Source organism: Phyllobates terribilis, unplaced genomic scaffold (genome assembly GCF_046119375.1).
Source record: "Phyllobates terribilis strain yellow unplaced genomic scaffold, ASM4611937v1 Scaffold_14__1_contigs__length_39327217, whole genome shotgun sequence".
Taxonomy (NCBI): domain Eukaryota; kingdom Metazoa; phylum Chordata; class Amphibia; order Anura; family Dendrobatidae; genus Phyllobates; species Phyllobates terribilis.
Window position 1 is genome coordinate 13,832,916 of NW_027362774.1, and position 20,264 is coordinate 13,853,179.

At 48.7% G+C, this 20,264-nt stretch overlaps 1 protein-coding gene across 1 annotated transcript in view; it reads right to left on the minus strand.

Annotated features, from left to right (window-relative positions):
• The window catches only part of ZNRF1 (zinc and ring finger 1), a gene marked incomplete at its 5' end in the record, with an annotated part of 37,803 nt that extends 21,590 nt beyond the window's left edge, over positions 1 to 16,213 (minus strand). Inside the window, one exon of the mRNA XM_073659621.1 lies at positions 15,874 to 16,213. Within this exon, the coding sequence (XP_073515722.1) occupies positions 15,874 to 16,213 (340 nt within the window). The remainder of the gene's footprint in view (positions 1 to 15,873) is intronic.
• Positions 16,214 to 20,264: the final 4,051 nt, after the last annotated feature.

The following is a 20,264-nucleotide window of genomic DNA, read 5'->3' on the forward strand; positions in this document are numbered from 1 at the left end:
GGAACCGTAGGTCAATCCGGGTGGCAAGAGTTATTAAGTCATCGAGAGTGGTAGGAATGTCCCGACCGGCAAGTTCATCTTTAATACGGCCGGACAGACCCTCCCAGAAGACGGAAACCAGAGCGTCGTTATCCCAGGCCAGCTCCGAGGCAAGGGTACGGAACCGTATGGCATATTGGCCCACGGTGAGACTTTCCTGACGGAGGCGTAGCAACGATGATGCGGATGAGGTCTTCCGTCCGGGTTCGTCGAAGACTTTCCGGAAAGCCGTGAGAAAAGCAGGCAAATTGGACACCAGGGGGTCTCCTCTCTCCCATAGAGGATTTAGCCAGGCCAGGGCCTCCCCGGTGAGATGGGACATGATGAATGCAATTTTGGCTCGGTCGGAGTTAAACTGGTGGGACAATAGTTCAAAGTGCAGGGTGCACTGATTTATGAAGCCCCGAGCCTGGGCTGAGTCGCCTCCGAAGCGAGGAGGTGCAGAAAGCCGAGGTCCGGGGTAGGATATCATGGTGTTAGTGGACAGCGGAGCTGCCGGATTGCGAGACATGGCACTGGCGGAGGTTGTTGGTGGAACAATCAGAGTGTCCAGGCGAGTATTGACATTCCGCAGGTGACCCAGGATGGACTCCTGTTGGGACCTTTGACGGGACAGTTCATGACACAGGTCCGAGAGCGAGGGAGCTTGGGTGCCACCGGGTTCCATGGCCCGAGCAAACTGTAACGGGTCTGGGAGGCGGAACCTCTGGGCTACTATACAAGGGAGCGGTCCTTGTAAGGGAGCGGGTGGCGACCAGGCAGGCAGTCACAGCAGGTGACCGGGACAGTCTCTGGGTGTACGGGCAGGAGGTCACGGCAAGTGATCAGGGCAGTCTCTGGAAGAACGGGCTGGAGGTCACGGCAAGTGACCGGGGCAGTCTCTGGAAGAACGGGCTGGAGGTCACGGCAAGTGACCGGGGCAGTCTCTAGGTAAAGGGTAGGTACGACCTGTGATGGCTGAACCTCCAGGTAGGCTAGCAAGGCAGATGGAGGATGTGTGCTCCCAGGTGAGCAAGCGAGAGTCTCTGGAATAGCAGGTGGTCACAGCACGTGACGGCGGAGCCTCCAGGTAGGCAAGCAGGCAGGTAGCGGAGAAGCGCTCCCAGGTGAGCGGGCAAGAGTCTCTGGAATAGCTGGTGGTCACAGCACGTGACAGCGGAGCCTCCGGGCAGGCAAGCAGGCAGGTAGCGGAGAAGCGCTCCCAGGTGAGCGGGCAAGCTGGTCCATAGACAGACTGACCGGAGTTGTAAGGCAGACCGTCGGACCTCAGGCAAGCAGGCAGGTAGCTGATGTGCGCTCCCAGGTGAGCGGGCAAGTTGGTCCTTAGACAGACTGACCGGAGTTGTAAGGCAGACCGTCGGACCTCAGGCAGGCAGGCAGGTAACAGGAAATCAGGCAGGATTAGGACAGCAAGCTGACAGGAATCTGGCAGGTAACTGGCAGGTAACTGGCAACGGGACCTGAGGGCTGAAGCAGAGTAGAACGGTGCAACAACATTGCTCGGGCACCTCCATTTTGGAGGAGGTGCCTTATATATGGTAAAGTCCTCCGGCCATTGGCCGGGGACTCCTTAGGACGGCGCGCGCGGCCCCTTTAAGAGGGAGGGAGGGCGCGCGCCCTAAGCACAGTGGCCGGGATGGAGCGCGCGCTGCCGGCAGAGCGGGAGAGGGACGCCGGGCACGGAGCAGAGCGGTGAGGGGAACAGCGTCCCTGCCTAGCAGAGGGCAGGGACGCCGGCACTACACATTACATTACATACCCCAGAGCTGCACTCACTATTCTGCTGGTGCCCTCACTGTGTACATACATTACATTACTGATCCTTAGTTACATCCTGTATTATACTCCAGAGCTGCGCTCACTATTCTGCTGGTGCAGTCACTGTGTACAGATATTACATAACTGATCCTGAGTTACATCCTGTATTATACTCCAGAGCTGCACTCACTATTCTGCTGGTGCAGTCACTGTGTACATACATTAATTACTGATCCTGAGTTACATCCTGTATTATACTCCAGAGCTGCACTCACTATTCTGCTGGTGCAGTCACTGTGTACATACATTACATTACTGATCCTGAGTTACCTCCTGTATTATACTCCAGAGCTGCACTCACTATTCTGCTGGTGCAGTCACAGTGTACATACATTACTGATCCCGAGTTACCTCCTGTATTATACTCCAGAGCTGCACTCACTATTCTGCTGGTGCAGTCACTGTGTACATACATTACATTACTGATCCTGAGTTACATCCTATATTATACCCCAGAGCTGCACTCACTATTCTGCTGGTGCAGTCACTGTGTACATACATTAATTACTGATCCTTAGTTACATCCTGTATTATACTCCAGAGCTGCACTCACTATTCTGCTGGTGCAGTCACTGTGTACATACATTACATTACAGATCCTGAGTTACTTCCTGTATTATACTCCAGAGCTCCATTCACTATTCTGCTGGTGCAGTCAGTGTGTACATACATTACATTACTGATCCTGAGTTACATCCTGTATTATACTCCAGAGCAGCACTCACTATTCTGCAGGTGCAGTCACTGTGTACACACATTACTGATCCTGAGTTACATCCTGTATTATACTCCAGAGCTGCACTCACTATTCTGCTGGTGCAGTCACTGTGTACATACATTACATTACTGATCCTGAGTTACCTCCTGTATTATACTCCAGAGCTGCACTCACTATTCTGCTGGTGCAGTCAATGTGTACATACATTACATTACTGATCCTGAGTTACATCCTGTATTATACTCCAGAGCTGCACTCACTATTCTGCTGGTGCAGTCACTGTGTACATACATTACATTACTGATCCTGAGTTACATCCTGCATTATACTCCAGAGCTGCACTCACTATTCTGTTGGTGCAGTCACTGTGTACATACATTACTGATCCTGAGTTACCTCCTGTATTATACTCCAGAGCTGCAGTCACTATTCTGCTGGTGCAGTCACTGTGTACATACATTACATTACTGATCCTGAGTTACATCCTGTATTATACTCCAGAGCTGCACTCACTATTCTGCTGGTGCAGTCACTGTGTACATACATTACATTACTGATCCTGAGTTACATCCTGCATTATACTCCAGAGCTGCACTCACTATTCTGCTGGTGCAGTCACTGTGTACATACACTACATTACTGATCCCGAGTTACCTCCTGTATTATACTCCAGAGCTGCACTCACTATTCTGTTGGTGCAGTCACTGTGTACATACATTACTGATCCTGAGTTACCTCCTGTATTATACTCCAGAGCTGCAGTCACTATTCTGCTGGTGCAGTCACTGTGTACATACATTACATTACTGATCCTGAGTTACATCCTATATTATACCCCAGAGCTGCACTCACTATTCTGCTGGTGCAGTCACTGTGTACATACATTACTGATCCTGAGTTACATCCTGTATTATACTCCAGCGCTGCACTCACTATTCTGCTGGTGCAGTCACTGTGTACATACATTACATTACTGATCCTGAGTTACATCCTGTATTATACCCCAGAGCTGCACTCACTATTCTGCAGGTGCAGTCACTGTGTACATACATTACTGATCCTGAGTTACATCCTGTATTATACTCCAGCGCTGCACTCACTATTCTGCTGGTGCAGTCACTGTGTACATACATTACTGATCCTGAGTTACATCCTGTATTATACTCCAGAGCTGCGCTCACTATTCTGCTGGTGCAGTCACTGTGTACATACATTACATTACTGATCCTGAGTTACATCCTGTATTATACTCCAGAGCTGCACTCACTATTCTGCTGGTGTAGTCACTGTGTACATACATTACTGATCCGGAGTTACATCCTGTATTATACTCCAGAGCTGCACTCACTATTCTGCTGGTGCAGTCACTGTGTACATACATTACATTACTGATCCTGAGTTACATCCTGTATTATACTCCAGCGCTGCACTCACTATTCTGCTGGTGCAGTCACTGTGTACATACATTACATTACTGATCCTGAGTTACATCCTGTATTATACCCCAGAGCTGCACTCACTATTCTGCAGGTGCAGTCACTGTGTACATACATTACTGATCCTGAGTTACATCCTGTATTATACTCCAGCGCTGCACTCACTATTCTGCTGGTGCAGTCACTGTGTACATACATTACTGATCCTGAGTTACATCCTGTATTATACTCCAGAGCTGCGCTCACTATTCTGCTGGTGCAGTCACTGTGTACATACATTACATTACTGATCCTGAGTTACATCCTGTATTATACTCCAGAGCTGCACTCACTATTCTGCTGGTGTAGTCACTGTGTACATACATTACTGATCCGGAGTTACATCCTGTATTATACTCCAGCGCTGCACTCACTATTCTGCTGGTGCAGTCACTGTGTACATACATTACTGATCCTGAGTTACATCCTGTATTATACCCCAGAGCTGCACTCACTATTCTGCAGGTGCAGTCACTGTGTATATACATTACATTACTGATCCTGAGTTACATCCTGTATTATACTCCAGAGCTGCACTCACTATTCTGCAGGTGCAGTCACTGTGTACAGATATTACATTACTGATCCTGAGTTACCTCCTGTATTATACTCCAGAGCTGCAAACACTATTCTGCTGGTGCAGTCACTGTGTACATACATTACATTACTGATCCTAAGTTACATAATGTATTATACCCCAGAGCTGCACTCACTATTCTGCTGGTGCCCTCACTGTGTACATACATTACATTACTGATCCTGAGTTACATCCTGTATTATACTCCAGAGCTGCGCTCACTATTCTGCTGGTGCAGTCACTGTGTACAGATATTACATTACTGATCCTGAGTTACCTCCTGTATTATACTCCAGAGCTGCACTCACTATTCTGCGGGTGCAGCCACAGTGTACATACATTACTGATCCTGAGTTACATCCTGTATTATACTCCAGAGCTGCACTCACTATTCTGCTGGTGCAGTCACTGTGTACATACATTACATTACTGATCCTGAGTTACATCCTGTATTATACTCCAGAGCTGCACTCACTATTCTGCTGGTGCAGTCACGGTGTACATACATTACATTACTGATCCTGAGTTACATCCTGTATTATACTCTAGAGCTGCACTCACTATTCTGCTGGTGCAGTCACTGTGTACATACATTACTGATCCTGAGTTACATCCTGTATTATACTGCAGAGCTGCACTCACTATTCTGCTGGTGCAGTCACTGTGTACATACATTACATTACTGATCCTGAGTTACATCCTGTATTATACTCCAGAGCTGCACTCACTATTCTGCTGGTGCAGTCACTGTGTACATACATTACATTACAGATCCTGAGTTACTTCCTGTATTATACTCCAGAGCTCCATTCACTATTCTGCTGGTGCAGTCAGTGTGTACATACATTACATTACTGATCCTGAGTTACCTCCTGTATTATACTCCAGAGCTGCACTCCCTATTCTGCTGGTGCAGTCACTGTGTACATACATTACATTACTGATCCTGAGTTACATCCTGTATTATACTCCAGAGCTGCACTCACTATTCTGTTGGTGCAGTCACTGTGTACATACATTACTGATCCTGAGTTACCTCCTGTATTATACTCCAGAGCTGCAGTCACTATTCTGCTGGTGCAGTCACTGTGTACATACATTACATTACTGATCCTGAGTTACATCCTATATTATACCCCAGAGCTGCACTCACTATTCTGCTGGTGCAGTCACTGTGTACATACATTACATTACTGATCCTGAGTTACATCCTGTATTATACTCCAGAGCTGCACTCACTATTCTGCTGGGGCAGTCACTGTGTACATACATTACATTACTGATCCTGAGTTACCTCCTGTATTATACTCCAGAGCTGCACTCACTATTCTGCTGGTGGAGTCACTGTGTACATACATTACTGATCCTGAGTTACCTCCTGTATTATACCCCAGAGCTGCACTCACTATTCTGCTGGTGCAGTCACTGTGTACATACATTACTGATCCGGAGTTACATCCTGTATTATACTCCAGAGCTGCACTCACTATTCTGCTGGTGGAGTCACTGTGTACATACATTACATTACTGATCCTGAGTTACATCATGTATTATACTCCAGAGCTGCACTCACTTTTCTGCTGGTGCAGTCACTGTGTACATACATTACATTACTGATCCTGAGTTACATCCTGTATTATACTCCAGAGCTGCGCTCACTATTCTGCTGGTGCAGTCACTGTGTACATACATTACATTACTGATCCTGAGTTGCACTCACTATTCTTCTGGTGTAGTCACTGTGTACATACATTACTGATCCGGAGTTACATCCTGTATTATACCCCAGAGCTGCACTCACTATTCTGCAGGTGCAGTCACTGTGTATATACATTACATTACTGATCCTGAGTTACATCCTGTATTATACTCCAGAGCTGCACTCACTATTCTGCAGGTGCAGTCACTGTGTACAGATATTACATTACTGATCCTGAGTTACCTCCTGTATTATACTCCAGAGCTGCAAACACTATTCTGCTGGTGCCGTCACTGTGTACATACATTACATTACTGATCCTAAGTTACATAATGTATTATACCCCAGAGCTGCACTCACTATTCTGCTGGTGCAGTCACGGTGTACATACATTACATTACTGATCCTGAGTTACATCCTGTATTATACTCTAGAGCTGCACTCACTATTCTGCTGGTGCAGTCACTGTGTACATACATTACATTACTGATCCTGAGTTACATCCTGTATTATACTGCAGATCTGCGCTCACTATTCTGCTGGTGCCGTCACTGTGTACATACATTACATTACTGATCCTGAGTTACCTCCTGTATTATACTCCAGAGCTGCACTCACTATTCTGCAGGTGCAGTCACAGTGTACATACATTACTGATCCTCAGTTACATCCTGTATTATACTCCAGAGCTGCGCTCACTATTCTGCTGGTGCAGTCACTGTGTACATACATTACATTACTGATCCTGAGTTACATCCTGTATTATACTCCAGAGCTGCACTCACTATTCTGCTGGTGCAGTCACGGTGTACATACATTACATTACTGATCCTGAGTTACATCCTGTATTATACTCTAGAGCTGCACTCACTATTCTGCTGGTGCAGTCACTGTGTACATACATTACTGATCCTGAGTTACATCCTGTATTATACTGCAGAGCTGCACTCACTATTCTGCTGGTGCAGTCACTGTGTACATACATTACATTACTGATCCTGAGTTACATCCTGTATTATACTGCAGAGCTGCGCTCACTATTCTGCTGGTGCCGTCACTGTGTACATACATTACATTACTGATCCTGAGTTACCTCCTGTATTATACTCCAGAGCTGCACTCACTATTCTGCAGGTGCAGTCACAGTGTACATACATTACTGATCCTCAGTTACATCCTGTATTATACTCCAGAGCTGCACTCACTATTCTGCTGGTGCACTCACTGTGTACATATATTACATTACTGATCCTGAGTTACATCCTGTATTATACTCCAGAGCTGCACTCACTATTCTGCTGGTGCACTCACTGTGTACAGACATTACATTACTGATCCTGAGTTACCCCCTGTATTATACTCCAGAGCTGCACTCACTATTCTGCTGGTGCAGTCACTGTGTACATACATTACATTACTGATCCTGAGTTACATCCTATATTATACCCCAGAGCTGCACTCACTATTCTGCTGGTGCAGTCACTGTGTACATACATTAATTACTGATCCTGAGTTACATCCTGTATTATACTCCAGAGCTCCACTCACTATTCTGCTGGTGCAGTCAGTGTGTACATACATTACATTACTGATCCTGAGTTACATCCTGTATTATACTCCAGAGCAGCACTCACTATTCTGCAGGTGCAGTCACTGTGTACACACATTACTGATCCTGAGTTACATCCTGTATTATACTCCAGAGCTCCACTCACTATTCTGCTGGTGCAGTCAGTGTGTACATACATTACATTACTGATCCTGAGTTACATCCTGTATTATACTCCAGAGCTGCACTCACTATTCTGCAGGTGCAGTCACTGTGTACACACATTACTGATCCTGAGTTACATCCTGTATTATACTCCAGAGCTGCACTCACTATTCTGCTGGTGCAGTCACTGTGTACAGACATTACATTACTGATCCTGAGTTACCTCCTGTATTATACTCCAGAGCTGCACTCACTATTCTGCTGGTGCAGTCACTGTGTACATACATTACATTACTGATCCTGAGTTACCTCCTGTATTATACTCCAGAGCTGCACTCACTATTCTGCTGGTGCAGTCACTGTGTACATACATTACATTACTGATCCTGAGTTACCTCCTGTATTATACTCCAGAGCTGCACTCACTATTCTGCTGGTGCAGTAACTGTGTACATACATTACATTACTGATCCTGAGTTACATCCTGTATTATACTCCAGAGCTGCGCTCACTATTCAGCTGGTGCAGTCACTGTGTACAGACATTACATTACTGATCCTGAGTTACATCCTGTATTATACTCCAGAGCTGCACTCACTATTCTGCTGGTGCAGTCACAGTGTACATACATTACTGATCCAGAGTTACCTCCTGTATTATACTCCAGAGCTGCAGTCACTATTCTGCTGGTGCAGTCACAGTGTACATACATTACTGATCCGGAGTTACATCCTGTATTATCCTCCAGAGCTGCACTCACTATTCTGCTGGTGCAGTCACTGTGTACATACATTACATTACTGATCCAGAGTTACCTCCTGTATTATACTCCAGAGCTGCACTCACTGAACATACAAATGATGAGCCTTCCTCTGGCTCCAGATATGTGATTCCAGCCTCTGGGCGCCATGCATGCAGGGGATGTAGGGTCGCTCAGGTTGACTTTCAATCCTCCCATCTGCTTACTGTGTCAGAGATAAGCCTCGGCAGCCTGACCGATAGCCGCTTATCCCAACACTTGCCAGAATGTGAAGACCCTGCAGGTGAACAGCCCCTTTAATTGGCAGCAAGACAAAAAGGCGCCCCGACCCCTCCAGCTGTATGAGGAGACACACGAAAGTGGAGCAGAGTGTGACGGAGAGGATCAGTGTCAGCTCTCCCGGCCCCTCATCTCTCGGCTGTTTCGCCCCCAGGCAGATTCCTGCTCTGTTCCATCTCTGGAGCCTCTAATTCATCACATCCTTATTGCTCTGCGATCGCTCAGTTTAGCAGAACATCTCCATCCCGATAAAACATGAGGATGGAGAACTGACACCTCTGCTCCGGGGAGCCGACAAGGTGGATGACTGGCGTGTGGAGCCCCAGGGCCGCCGCGACCGCCGGGCCCACGCAGCCCCAGTGCCGCGGGAGGAGAGCAGAGGTGATGACGCTCCATGGGCAGATGTTGCCCGCCAAGTACCACACACCTGTCAAAGGCACAATACCTGTGACAGCGCAGGCGTCCTGGCCAGCATCTGCCATCCCAGCATCATCATCATTTCCGCTCACCTACTGATGTGGAAGTGACAATCCCTTTAAGCCTTCTAGCAAACCCTTGTGATTGTGCAGTTGTCACAGCCCCTCCCCCGCTCCTAGCACCAGGGAAGAGTAATAGGATTTCTCCTGAGCTCAGGGCTGTAGGTGCAAAATAAGACTGAAGCCTCTCCATCCTAAACTCTATTAAAGAGTACTGCAGGGGGCTTCATAATGGAAAGATGGGGGGGTCCGGAGGTAAACAAGATTACAGAAATCACCACTGGAACAGGAAGAGAAATCCAAACCTGTTACTAAATCCATCTGCAATCAAAGCACAACATACTCCCATCAGCTGGCCAACCATTACTACTACTCCCCTCATGCCATCTGTTACAATGAACAGTGTCCCCACTTCTCAGCAACCCCTATAAATTGTGGATGGAGCCCCCCCCTCGCCCCTCCAGCATCACTCTGTATTCTGGAGACCACCCGCTGCAGCACAGAGACCTGACTAACAGGGTCCGCGCGCTGCAGAGATGGACTGTGCACGTTATAGGGAGGTAGCAGATATATAGCTTGTGTACGACGGGTGTGTGACATTACCTGCAAATAAACCCCAAGAGGTCTCAGAAGGGGGAACCTCGGCCATTAATACACCCTCCGTCAGCCCGGACCACCTCAGTATAGGAAACGCAGGCGAGAGATGGAATCGCCCTTCACATGCACATTCTACTTTATGGAAAATAGTCAAGGGCAGCGGTTAAAATTAGCCGGAAGACACCTGTTCATTTAGAAGCCAATGATACCCTCCCCCCAGCCCCGTCCCGGACTCCAGACCCCGGCACTTTGGAAGTCAACTTGACCTTTGCAGTCGCCAAGACGAGTATTGTGGCTGCTGTATGACGGCACTGACCCCGGTCCTATATAGGGGGTTGCACTATATACTGTCCCCCCGCCATATATAATCACTGTACAGTCGTGTAACTTCATTTACATTACTGCATGCTGTCAGTGAATGGAAACATCAGGCGGCATTCTTACCTAATACTCCGTATATGGGATGAGGATTTGTAGGGGAAAAACAGTGCGCCGAGATTAAAGCTGCATGATAAGAATCCGACCAAAGAAGTGCTCTCATTCCTCAACAGCAAGCAGAGATATTGAGGAGGAACTGAAATATATTAGAAAGCTGCCGAGCCAAGACCCTGGACGAAAGGCAGAAGACAACATATCACCGGCCTCGAGGAGCCGCTGGCAGATCCAGGGTCCGGGCAGGGCACATTCTGCATCGTGGGATATGTTGTGCGTCCACCCTGTCCAGTAATTAAAAAAACACTATGTAACCAGGATGGAGAGTACACAACAAGGCGTTTGCCAGCACACGGCTGCTACAGAATTGCGAGTACAGCTCTGGATACAATGCAAAAATCAGCAAAGGTAACAAATTGATGAAGCATAGTCCTGAAGTTATAATCCATCTTAAGCTTTGATGTCACAGTCTCCCTTCTGCTATGTAGCTGCTTAAAACCTTATGACTCTCTGATATCAGACATTTCCAACCAGAAAGAGTTAAACTAATGGAAATACCTGCCATCTCGCATGATCACGTCTCCAGTGTGGAGAGACCTCCAGAGATCTGTAGAGTCTCTTTACTATTATAAACTGTGGATATCAGTGCTTGGCCCCTTTAAGACTTTATAGCCAGATCCTGTCTTAGGAGGAAATGTATCAGATCAGTTGTTACAAGTTCCCCTGCAGTGATACAAAGTATCAGCACTGGGGGGGGGGGGGAATTTCCCCTATTTTGCAACATTGGAAATTGGACAGAGCCCCTGTTTACAGGATGTGCGGGAACCTCCGAACTGGTGATATCATCTGGGTTTACGGGAAAGTTCTAGGAAAAGTTCTCTTGTTCCTAAAAGTTTTTCCTCATTAACCTTTACTGTCTATTATACCCACTCCATAAGGGAAAAACAGTACACAGACAATGAGGGACGCTCATCACAAGACTGGAGGGAGATAGCGGCTGACCTACAGAGAGGGGGCAGGTTTTAGTCCTCTACATCAGTGGTAGGGGGATAGAAAAAAATATGATGAACCCCATAAATCTGACAGATACATGAGAACAAATGGCGTCTACCATGAAAACAGATGTTACAATATTACATCACACAGACCGGCATCTAGTTTACATTTGCCCCATTTTTCTGCTACAGGCCCTAAGAAGATACACGGCCCCAAAAGGAAACGAGGAGAAAAGAACAGGAAAATCCCTGTAAATATCCTCAGGCTAATCCACTCCGTCCAGGGCAGAGGCAACTTACAGCCATTCAGCCCTTATAAGTAGCCAGGGAAGCGCTCATTACATGTCAGCATCAATCAGAGCCAAAGGTAAAGCACAGACAGCCATTCTGAAGGTGAGGAAGAGCCGGCCTGAGAAAGGAGCAGAAGATCAGCTCTAAAGCAGCGATCAGAGGAGGACAGAGGAGAGCGCGGGTGACCAGAAGGAGAAAACTCACAGCCAAACTGAGGGCTTTTATTGGAAACTGTCAGCAAGCTTATTCCCAACGCCCTGGCAACTGAACTGCAAATTATCCTTCAGCTCAGAGAACACCTCCCAAAGCAGAATAGTGAGCGCAGCTCTGGAGTATAATACAGGAGGTAACTCAGGATCAGTAATGTATGTACACAGTGACTGCACCAGCAGAATAGTGAGTGCAGCTCTGGAGTATAATACAGGATGTAACTCAGGATCAGTAATGTAATGTATGTACACCGTGACTGCACCAGCAGAATAGTGAGTGCAGCTCTGGAGTATAATACAGGAGGTAACTCAGGATCAGTAATGTAATGTATGTACACAGTGACTGCACCAGCAGAATAGTGAGTGCAGCTCTGGAGTATTATACAGGATGTAACTCAGGATCAGTAATGTAATGTATGTACACAGTGACTCCACCAGCAGAATAGTGAGTGCAGCTCTGGAGTATAATACAGGATCAGTAATGTATGCACACAGTAACTGCACCTGTGAAAGACCACAAAATAACACAGTCGCCTCATAGGATGTGTTTTTCTTTGATGAGCAGCTACCATACATCAATGGGGGCTGAGTATCTCCAGGGGAGGCGCTGGATCACAGAGAATGTAAGACCCAGGCGCAGTGATATCACAAGTGTAGGGTTGATATGTGCAGAGGTGCATGGCGGCTCATGACCCAGTACATGGAATCTGCAGGAAACCACAACATAGCGCACAGGTATTAGCGCTGGACCACAGGAAGCCCTCAGGGGGCTGCAGACTCACCACAAACTGAATTCAATACTTCATCATCACAGGTCTAATTATCAGACAAGAAATAGGGCAGAGGGGGACTGCTCCCAATACAGGGAGACTGAAGGGTCAAACACAAAAACCTGATAACATTTGAATAGTCTTTTGTCCTCTGTTAAGAGCAGATGGACTGGTTCTTCAGAAACTAAACTACAATAAGGCCTGGGCTGGCCTGCTTTGCAATGAATGATGGGGAGCAGGGTTGGCACTTGGGAGCTGCCACATATTGGGGTTCCATTATTACAAAAACTGTAACCTGCGGCTCTCCAGCTTTTTCTAAACTACAACTCCCAGCACGACCTAACATGGGTGTTGTAGTTTTACAACTGCTGGAGACGGACGTTACTGGGGCTCCACCAATCTGCTCCCTATCTACAAGGTGCATGATGTGGTGACATAGTGGAGCCGGGAGGCATGTGACGCCTCGCTGAGTCCCGGGGACTGGTATGCAGGACATCCATGACGTCTGCTGCAGGTGAGGACACCAACACAATGGAAACATGCAGAAGTTCTCACGCCCGGTGATGGTCACCATCAGCTCTCCATTATCACAAAGGTCCAAGTCTTATCATCGAAAAATGCAAAGTCCTACAAATGCTCAAACTTTGGGGAAAACTTCTGAAACTTTTCAGAATATCGATTTGCAGCAGCCAAGTTTTGGTATCTGTCCTGGGGCTTCAGTTCTGCTTCTTGTCAGTGAATTTGAACATCTTATGTACGTAAAGGTTACAAACTTGTTGATTCTGAGGTTTTGTTACAATTGTATCCAGTCTAGACAGAGCTGCAGGACCCCAGACTGACACACTGCAGCAAACTAGCAGGACAGAGATGAGTGAGCAGATACCATGGTAGCAGGTCCCTCTTGCCCTGGTCTTTTGTTACAATGTGTCAGTGCTCAGCTCACAGAGGACTGTCATGTCTGGGAGATTAGATCACATTCACCAACAGCAGCAGATCTCCAGAGCGTGAACACGGACAGTCATGTAGAAGCTGGCATCATTATTCATACCAATACCTCACGCCCCCCCCCCCCCCCCCCCCCCGGTATATGGTCTACAGGTGGTCTCCTCACTGGGCCTATAGCTTTACTGACAGGCAAATCCCAGCAGGCAGATTGGCCCCATCACCCGGGTGCAATGGGTTCAGCCCAGTTGGGCATTCGTTTGGGATGACCCTCTGATGTGCACATCTGACAGACTATAAATTGGCACAGCAGGCACTGAGCACAGAAGAGGATAGACATGAAAGGTGCATTAGAGGCGTGCGGGCACAGAGCAGAGGGCACAAGGTATGTAGGAAATGAAGATGAGGGGTCAATATTAAGGGCACAGGGTGGGTAGATAGGTAGATCACAGAGGCGCCCACGGTGGGTAGCACTAGCAGATGGAAACACAGTATTAGGGCCATGGAGTTGGCAGGAGAGGTAAGTAAAGGCAGCAAATGGGTATGACTGGGAGAGGGGCAAAGTATAAGGGGACAGAAAGACAAGTGGGGGCTTAGTACCAGGTGGCAGAGGTTGATGCGCACAGTATTATTGGGGGCACAGGGTCTATATTACAAGCAAGTGTAGGAATGCAGTAATGGGGGACTCAGTATTCAGGGGCACAGTATTCGGGATAAGACAAAAAGGCCACACACTTATGGTGGTTACAGTATTAGGGGCACTCACCGCTCTGGGGGTCACACGCCATCACTCACCACTCTGGGGGGTGGGGTACAGACTATTATTGGGGGTCACACGCCATCACTCGGGGCACTCACCACTCTATAGGAAGAGTCACACATTATCGGGGTCCTGTTATTAGGGGTCCTCGGCACTCACTGCTCTGGGGGGGGGTCATACAGTTGTTAGGGGTCTCGAACTCACCGCTCTGGGGGGGGGGGGTGTCATACACTTATTAGGGTCCCCGACACTCACCGCTCTGGGGGGGGGGGGGGGGGGGGGCATACAGTTATTAGGGGTCCTCGGCACTCACTGCTCTGGGGGGGGGGGGGGTGTCATACAGTTATTAGGGGTCCCTGACACTCACCGCTCTGGGGGGGGGGGGGGGGGGGTGTCATACAGTTATTAGGGTCCCTGACACTCACCGCTCTGGGGGGGGGGGGGGGGGTGTCATACAGTTATTAGGGGTCCCTGACACTCACCGCTCTGGGGAGGGGGGGGTCATACAGTTATTAGGGGTCCTCGGCACTCACTGCTCTGGGGGGGGGGGGGGTGCCATACAGTTATTAGGGGTCCCTGACACTCACCGCTCTGGGGGGAGGGGGGGGGGTCATACAGTTATTAGGGGTCCTCGGCACTCACTGCTCTGGGGGGGGGTTGTCATACAGTTATTAGGGGTCCCCAGCACTCACAGCTCTGGGGGGGGGGGGGGGGGTGTCATACAGTTATTAGGGGTCCCCGGCACTCACAGCTCTGGGGGGGGGGGGGGGGTGTCATACAGTTATTAGGGGTCCCCGGCACTCACAGCTCTGGGGGGGGGGGGGTGTCATACAGTTATTAGGGGTCCCCGGCACTCACAGCTCTGGGGGGGGGGGGTGTCATACAGTTATTAGGGGTCCCCGGCACTCACAGCTCTGGGGGGGGGGGGGGGTCATACAGTTATTAGGGGTCCCCGGCACTCACAGCTCTGGGGGGGGGGGGTCATACAGTTATTAGGGGTCCCCGACACTAACCGCTCTGGGGGGGGGGGTTGTCATACAATTATTAGGGGTCCCCAGGAACTCACAGCTCTGGGGGGGGGGGTCATACAGTTATTAGGGGTCCCCGGCACTCACCACTCTGGGGTGGGGGGGGTTATACAGTTGTTAGGGGTCCCCCGCACTCACCACTCTGGGGGGGGGTGGGGGTCATACAGTTGTTAGGGGTCCCCGGCACTCACCACTCTGGGGGGGGGGGGGTCATACAGTTGTTAGGGGTCCCCGGCACTCACCACTCTGGGGGGGGGGGGGGTCATACAGTTGTTAGGGGTCCCCGGCACTCACCGCTCTGCGCCCCGATCCACCTGGGCGTCAGCTGCAGGGTGTCGGTGAGGGAGGCCCGCGGGCCCAGGTACAGGCCTCCCCGCGTCTCCTCCGCCCCGGAGCTGCCGCCTCTCTCGGGCTCGGGCCGGTACAGGCCGAATGGCAGCGCGGCCGCCGGGGGCTCCAGGCCGGAGACGGAGCTGACCGAGCGGCTCCGCAGCCCCATGGCGCCGCCGGGCCGGTAATGTCCGAAGTGTGAGGCCGGGGTGACGGCGCTGTCATCTGACGACACCCGGGAGCGGGCGGCCGAGCTCTGCTTCCCCCCATGTGGAGGCTGCTGCGGGAGGAGGGCGGACGGGAGTCAGAGGAGCCGGCCTCTCCTCACATGTGTCCGGGAAGCGGCGGAGGCCTACGGGGCGCCGTGAGTCGGGAGCCCGCGATCTCACTCAGGTCTCCGGGGTGACGGGCCCACCAAACCCGGGCTATCCATCGCCGAGCTCCGCACTAACTGCGGCCTGCGCTCTTCCGCTCCGCGCACGGATCCGCTGCTTCTGCCTGACGCGCCGCTTGTTGCTGGGCTGGAACAATGGCGACGCCGAGTGCGCATGCGCGGCTGTGGGCTCCGCCCCTTCCCTTGCCATCTGCATTAACCCTTCACCCTCCATCGTCCCTGCAACAGGCCCGTACTGCTCACAGCTGGGGCCGTCACAGTGTGCCAGGCTACAGAATCCAGTGTACTGTGCATGAGTGCGGGGTCAGGGGAGAACAACCACCGAGGGTGTACCCAACTACAGAGGTCACATGGGAGGATTAGATACAGCAGACAGTATCACACAGGGGAGGATTAGATACAGCAGACAGTATCACACAGGAGAGGATTTGATACAGCAAACAGTATCACACAGGAGAGGATTAGATACAGCAGACAGTATCACACAGGAGAGGATTAGATACAGCAGACAGTATCACACAGGGGAGGATTAGATACAGCAGACAGTATCACGCAAGAGAGGATTAGATACAGCAGACAGTATCACACAGGAGAGGATTAGATACAGCAGACAGTATCACACAGGAGAGGATTTGATACAGCAGACAGTATCACGCAAGAGAGGATTAGATACAGCAGACAGTATCACACAGGAGAGGATTAGATACAGCAGACAGTATCACACAGGAGAGGATTAGATACAGCAGACAGTATCACACAGGAGAGGATTAGATACAGCAGACAGTATCACGCAAGAGAGGATTAGATACAGCAGGCAGTATCACACAGGAGAGGATTTGATACAGCAGACAGTATCACACAGGAGAGGATTTGATACAGCAGACAGTATCACGCAAGAGAGGATTAGATACAGCAGACAGTATCACACAGGAGAGGATTAGATACAGCAGACAGTATCACACAGGAGAGGATTAGATACAGCAGACAGTATCACACAGGAGAGGATTAGATACAGCAGGCAGTATCACGCAAGAGAGGATTAGATACAGCAGACAGTATCACACAGGAGAGGATTAGATACAGCAGACAGTATCACACAGGAGAGGATTAGATACAGCAGACAGTATCACACAGGAGAGGATTAGATACAGCAGGCAGTATCACGCAAGAGAGGATTAGATACAGCAGACAGTATCACACAGGAGAGGATTAGATACAGCAGACAGTATCACACAGGAGAGGATTAGATACAGCAGACAGTATCACACAGGAGAGGATTAGATACAGCAGACAGTATCACGCAAGAGAGGATTAGATACAGCAGACAGTATCACGCAAGAGAGGATTAGATACAGCAGACAGTATCACACAGGAGAGGATTAGATACAGCAGACAGTATCACACAGGAGAGGATTAGATACAGCAGACAGTATCACACAGGAGAGGATTAGATACAGCAGGCAGTATCACGCAAGAGAGGATTAGATACAGCAGACAGTATCACACAGGAGAGGATTAGATACAGCAGACAGTATCACGCAAGAGAGGATTAGATACAGCAGACAGTATCACACAGGAGAGGATTAGATACAGCAGACAGTATCACACAGGAGAGGATTAGATACAGCAGACAGTATCACACAGGAGAGGATTAGATACAGCAGACAGTATCACACAGGAGAGGATTAGATACAGCAGACAGTATCACACAAGAGAAGATTAGATACAGCAGACAGTATCACACAGGAGAGGATTAGATACAGCAGACAGTATCACACAGGGGAGGATTAGATACAGCAGGCAGTATCACGCAAGAGAGGATTAGATACAGCAGGCAGTATCACACAGGAGAGGATTTGATACAGCAGACAGTATCACACAGGAGAGGATTAGATACAGCAGACAGTATCACACAGGAGAGGATTAGATACAGCAGACAGTATCACGCAAGAGAGGATTAGATACAGCAGGCAGTATCACACAGGAGAGGATTTGATACAGCAGACAGTATCACACAGGAGAGGATTTGATACAGCAGACAGTATCACGCAAGAGAGGATTAGATACAGCAGACAGTATCACACAGGAGAGGATTAGATACAGCAGACAGTATCACACAGGAGAGGATTAGATACAGCAGACAGTATCACACAGGAGAGGATTAGATACAGCAGGCAGTATCACGCAAGAGAGGATTAGATACAGCAGACAGTATCACGCAGGAGAGGATTAGATACAGCAGACAGTATCACACAGGAGAGGATTAGATACAGCAGACAGTATCACGCAAGAGAGGATTAGATACAGCAGACAGTATCACACAGGAGAGGATTAGATACAGCAGACAGTATCACACAGGAGAGGATTAGATACAGCAGACAGTATCACACAGGAGAGGATTAGATACAGCAGACAGTATCACACAGGAGAGGATTAGATACAGCAGACAGTATCACACAAGAGAGGATTAGATACAGCAGACAGTATCACACAGGAGAGGATTAGATACAGCAGACAGTATCACACAAGAGAGGATTAGATACAGCAGACAGTATCACACAGGAGAGGATTAGATACAGCAGACAGTATCACACAGGAGAGGATTAGATACAGCAGACAGTATCACACAAGAGAGGATTAGATACAGCAGACAGTATCACGCAAGAGAGGATTAGATACAGCAGGCAGTATCACACAGGAGAGGATTTGATACAGCAGACAGTATCACACAGGAGAGGATTTGATACAGCAGACAGTATCACGCAAGAGAGGATTAGATACAGCAGACAGTATCACACAGGAGAGGATTAGATACAGCAGACAGTATCACACAGGAGAGGATTAGATACAGCAGACAGTATCACACAGGAGAGGATTAGATACAGCAGGCAGTATCACGCAAGAGAGGATTAGATACAGCAGACAGTATCACACAGGAGAGGATTAGATACAGCAGACAGTATCACGCAAGAGAGGATTAGATACAGCAGACAGTATCACACAGGAGAGGATTAGATACAGCAGACAGTATCACACAGGAGAGGATTAGATACAGCAGACAGTATCACGCAAGAGAGGATTAGATACAGCAGACAGTATCACACAGGAGAGGATTAGATACAGCAGACAGTATCACACAGGAGAGGATTAGATACAGCAGACAGTATCACACAGGAGAGGATTAGATACAGCAGACAGTATCACACAGGAGAGGATTAGATACAGCAGGCATTATCACGCAAGAGAGGATTAGATACAGCAGACAGTATCACACAGGAGAGGATTAGATACAGCAGACAGTATCACACAGGAGAGGATTAGATACAGCAGACAGTATCACGCAAGAGAGGATTAGATACAGCAGACAGTATCACACAGGAGAGGATTAGATACAGCAGACAGTATCACACAGGAGAGGATTAGATACAGCAGACAGTATCACACAGGAGAGGATTAGATACAGCAGACAGTATCACACAGGAGAGGATTAGATACAGCAGACAGTATCACGCAAGAGAGGATTAGATACAGCAGACAGTATCACACAAGAGAGGATTAGATACAGCAGACAGTATCACACAGGAGAGGATTAGATACAGCAGACAGTATCACACAGGAGAGGATTAGATACAGCAGACAGTATCACACAAGAGAGGATTAGATACAGCAGACAGTATCACGCAAGAGAGGATTAGATACAGCAGGCAGTATCACACAGGAGAGGATTTGATACAGCAGACAGTATCACACAGGAGAGGATTTGATACAGCAGACAGTATCACGCAAGAGAGGATTAGATACAGCAGACAGTATCACACAGGAGAGGATTAGATACAGCAGACAGTATCACACAGGAGAGGATTAGATACAGCAGACAGTATCACACAGGAGAGGATTAGATACAGCAGGCAGTATCACGCAAGAGAGGATTAGATACAGCAGACAGTATCACACAGGAGAG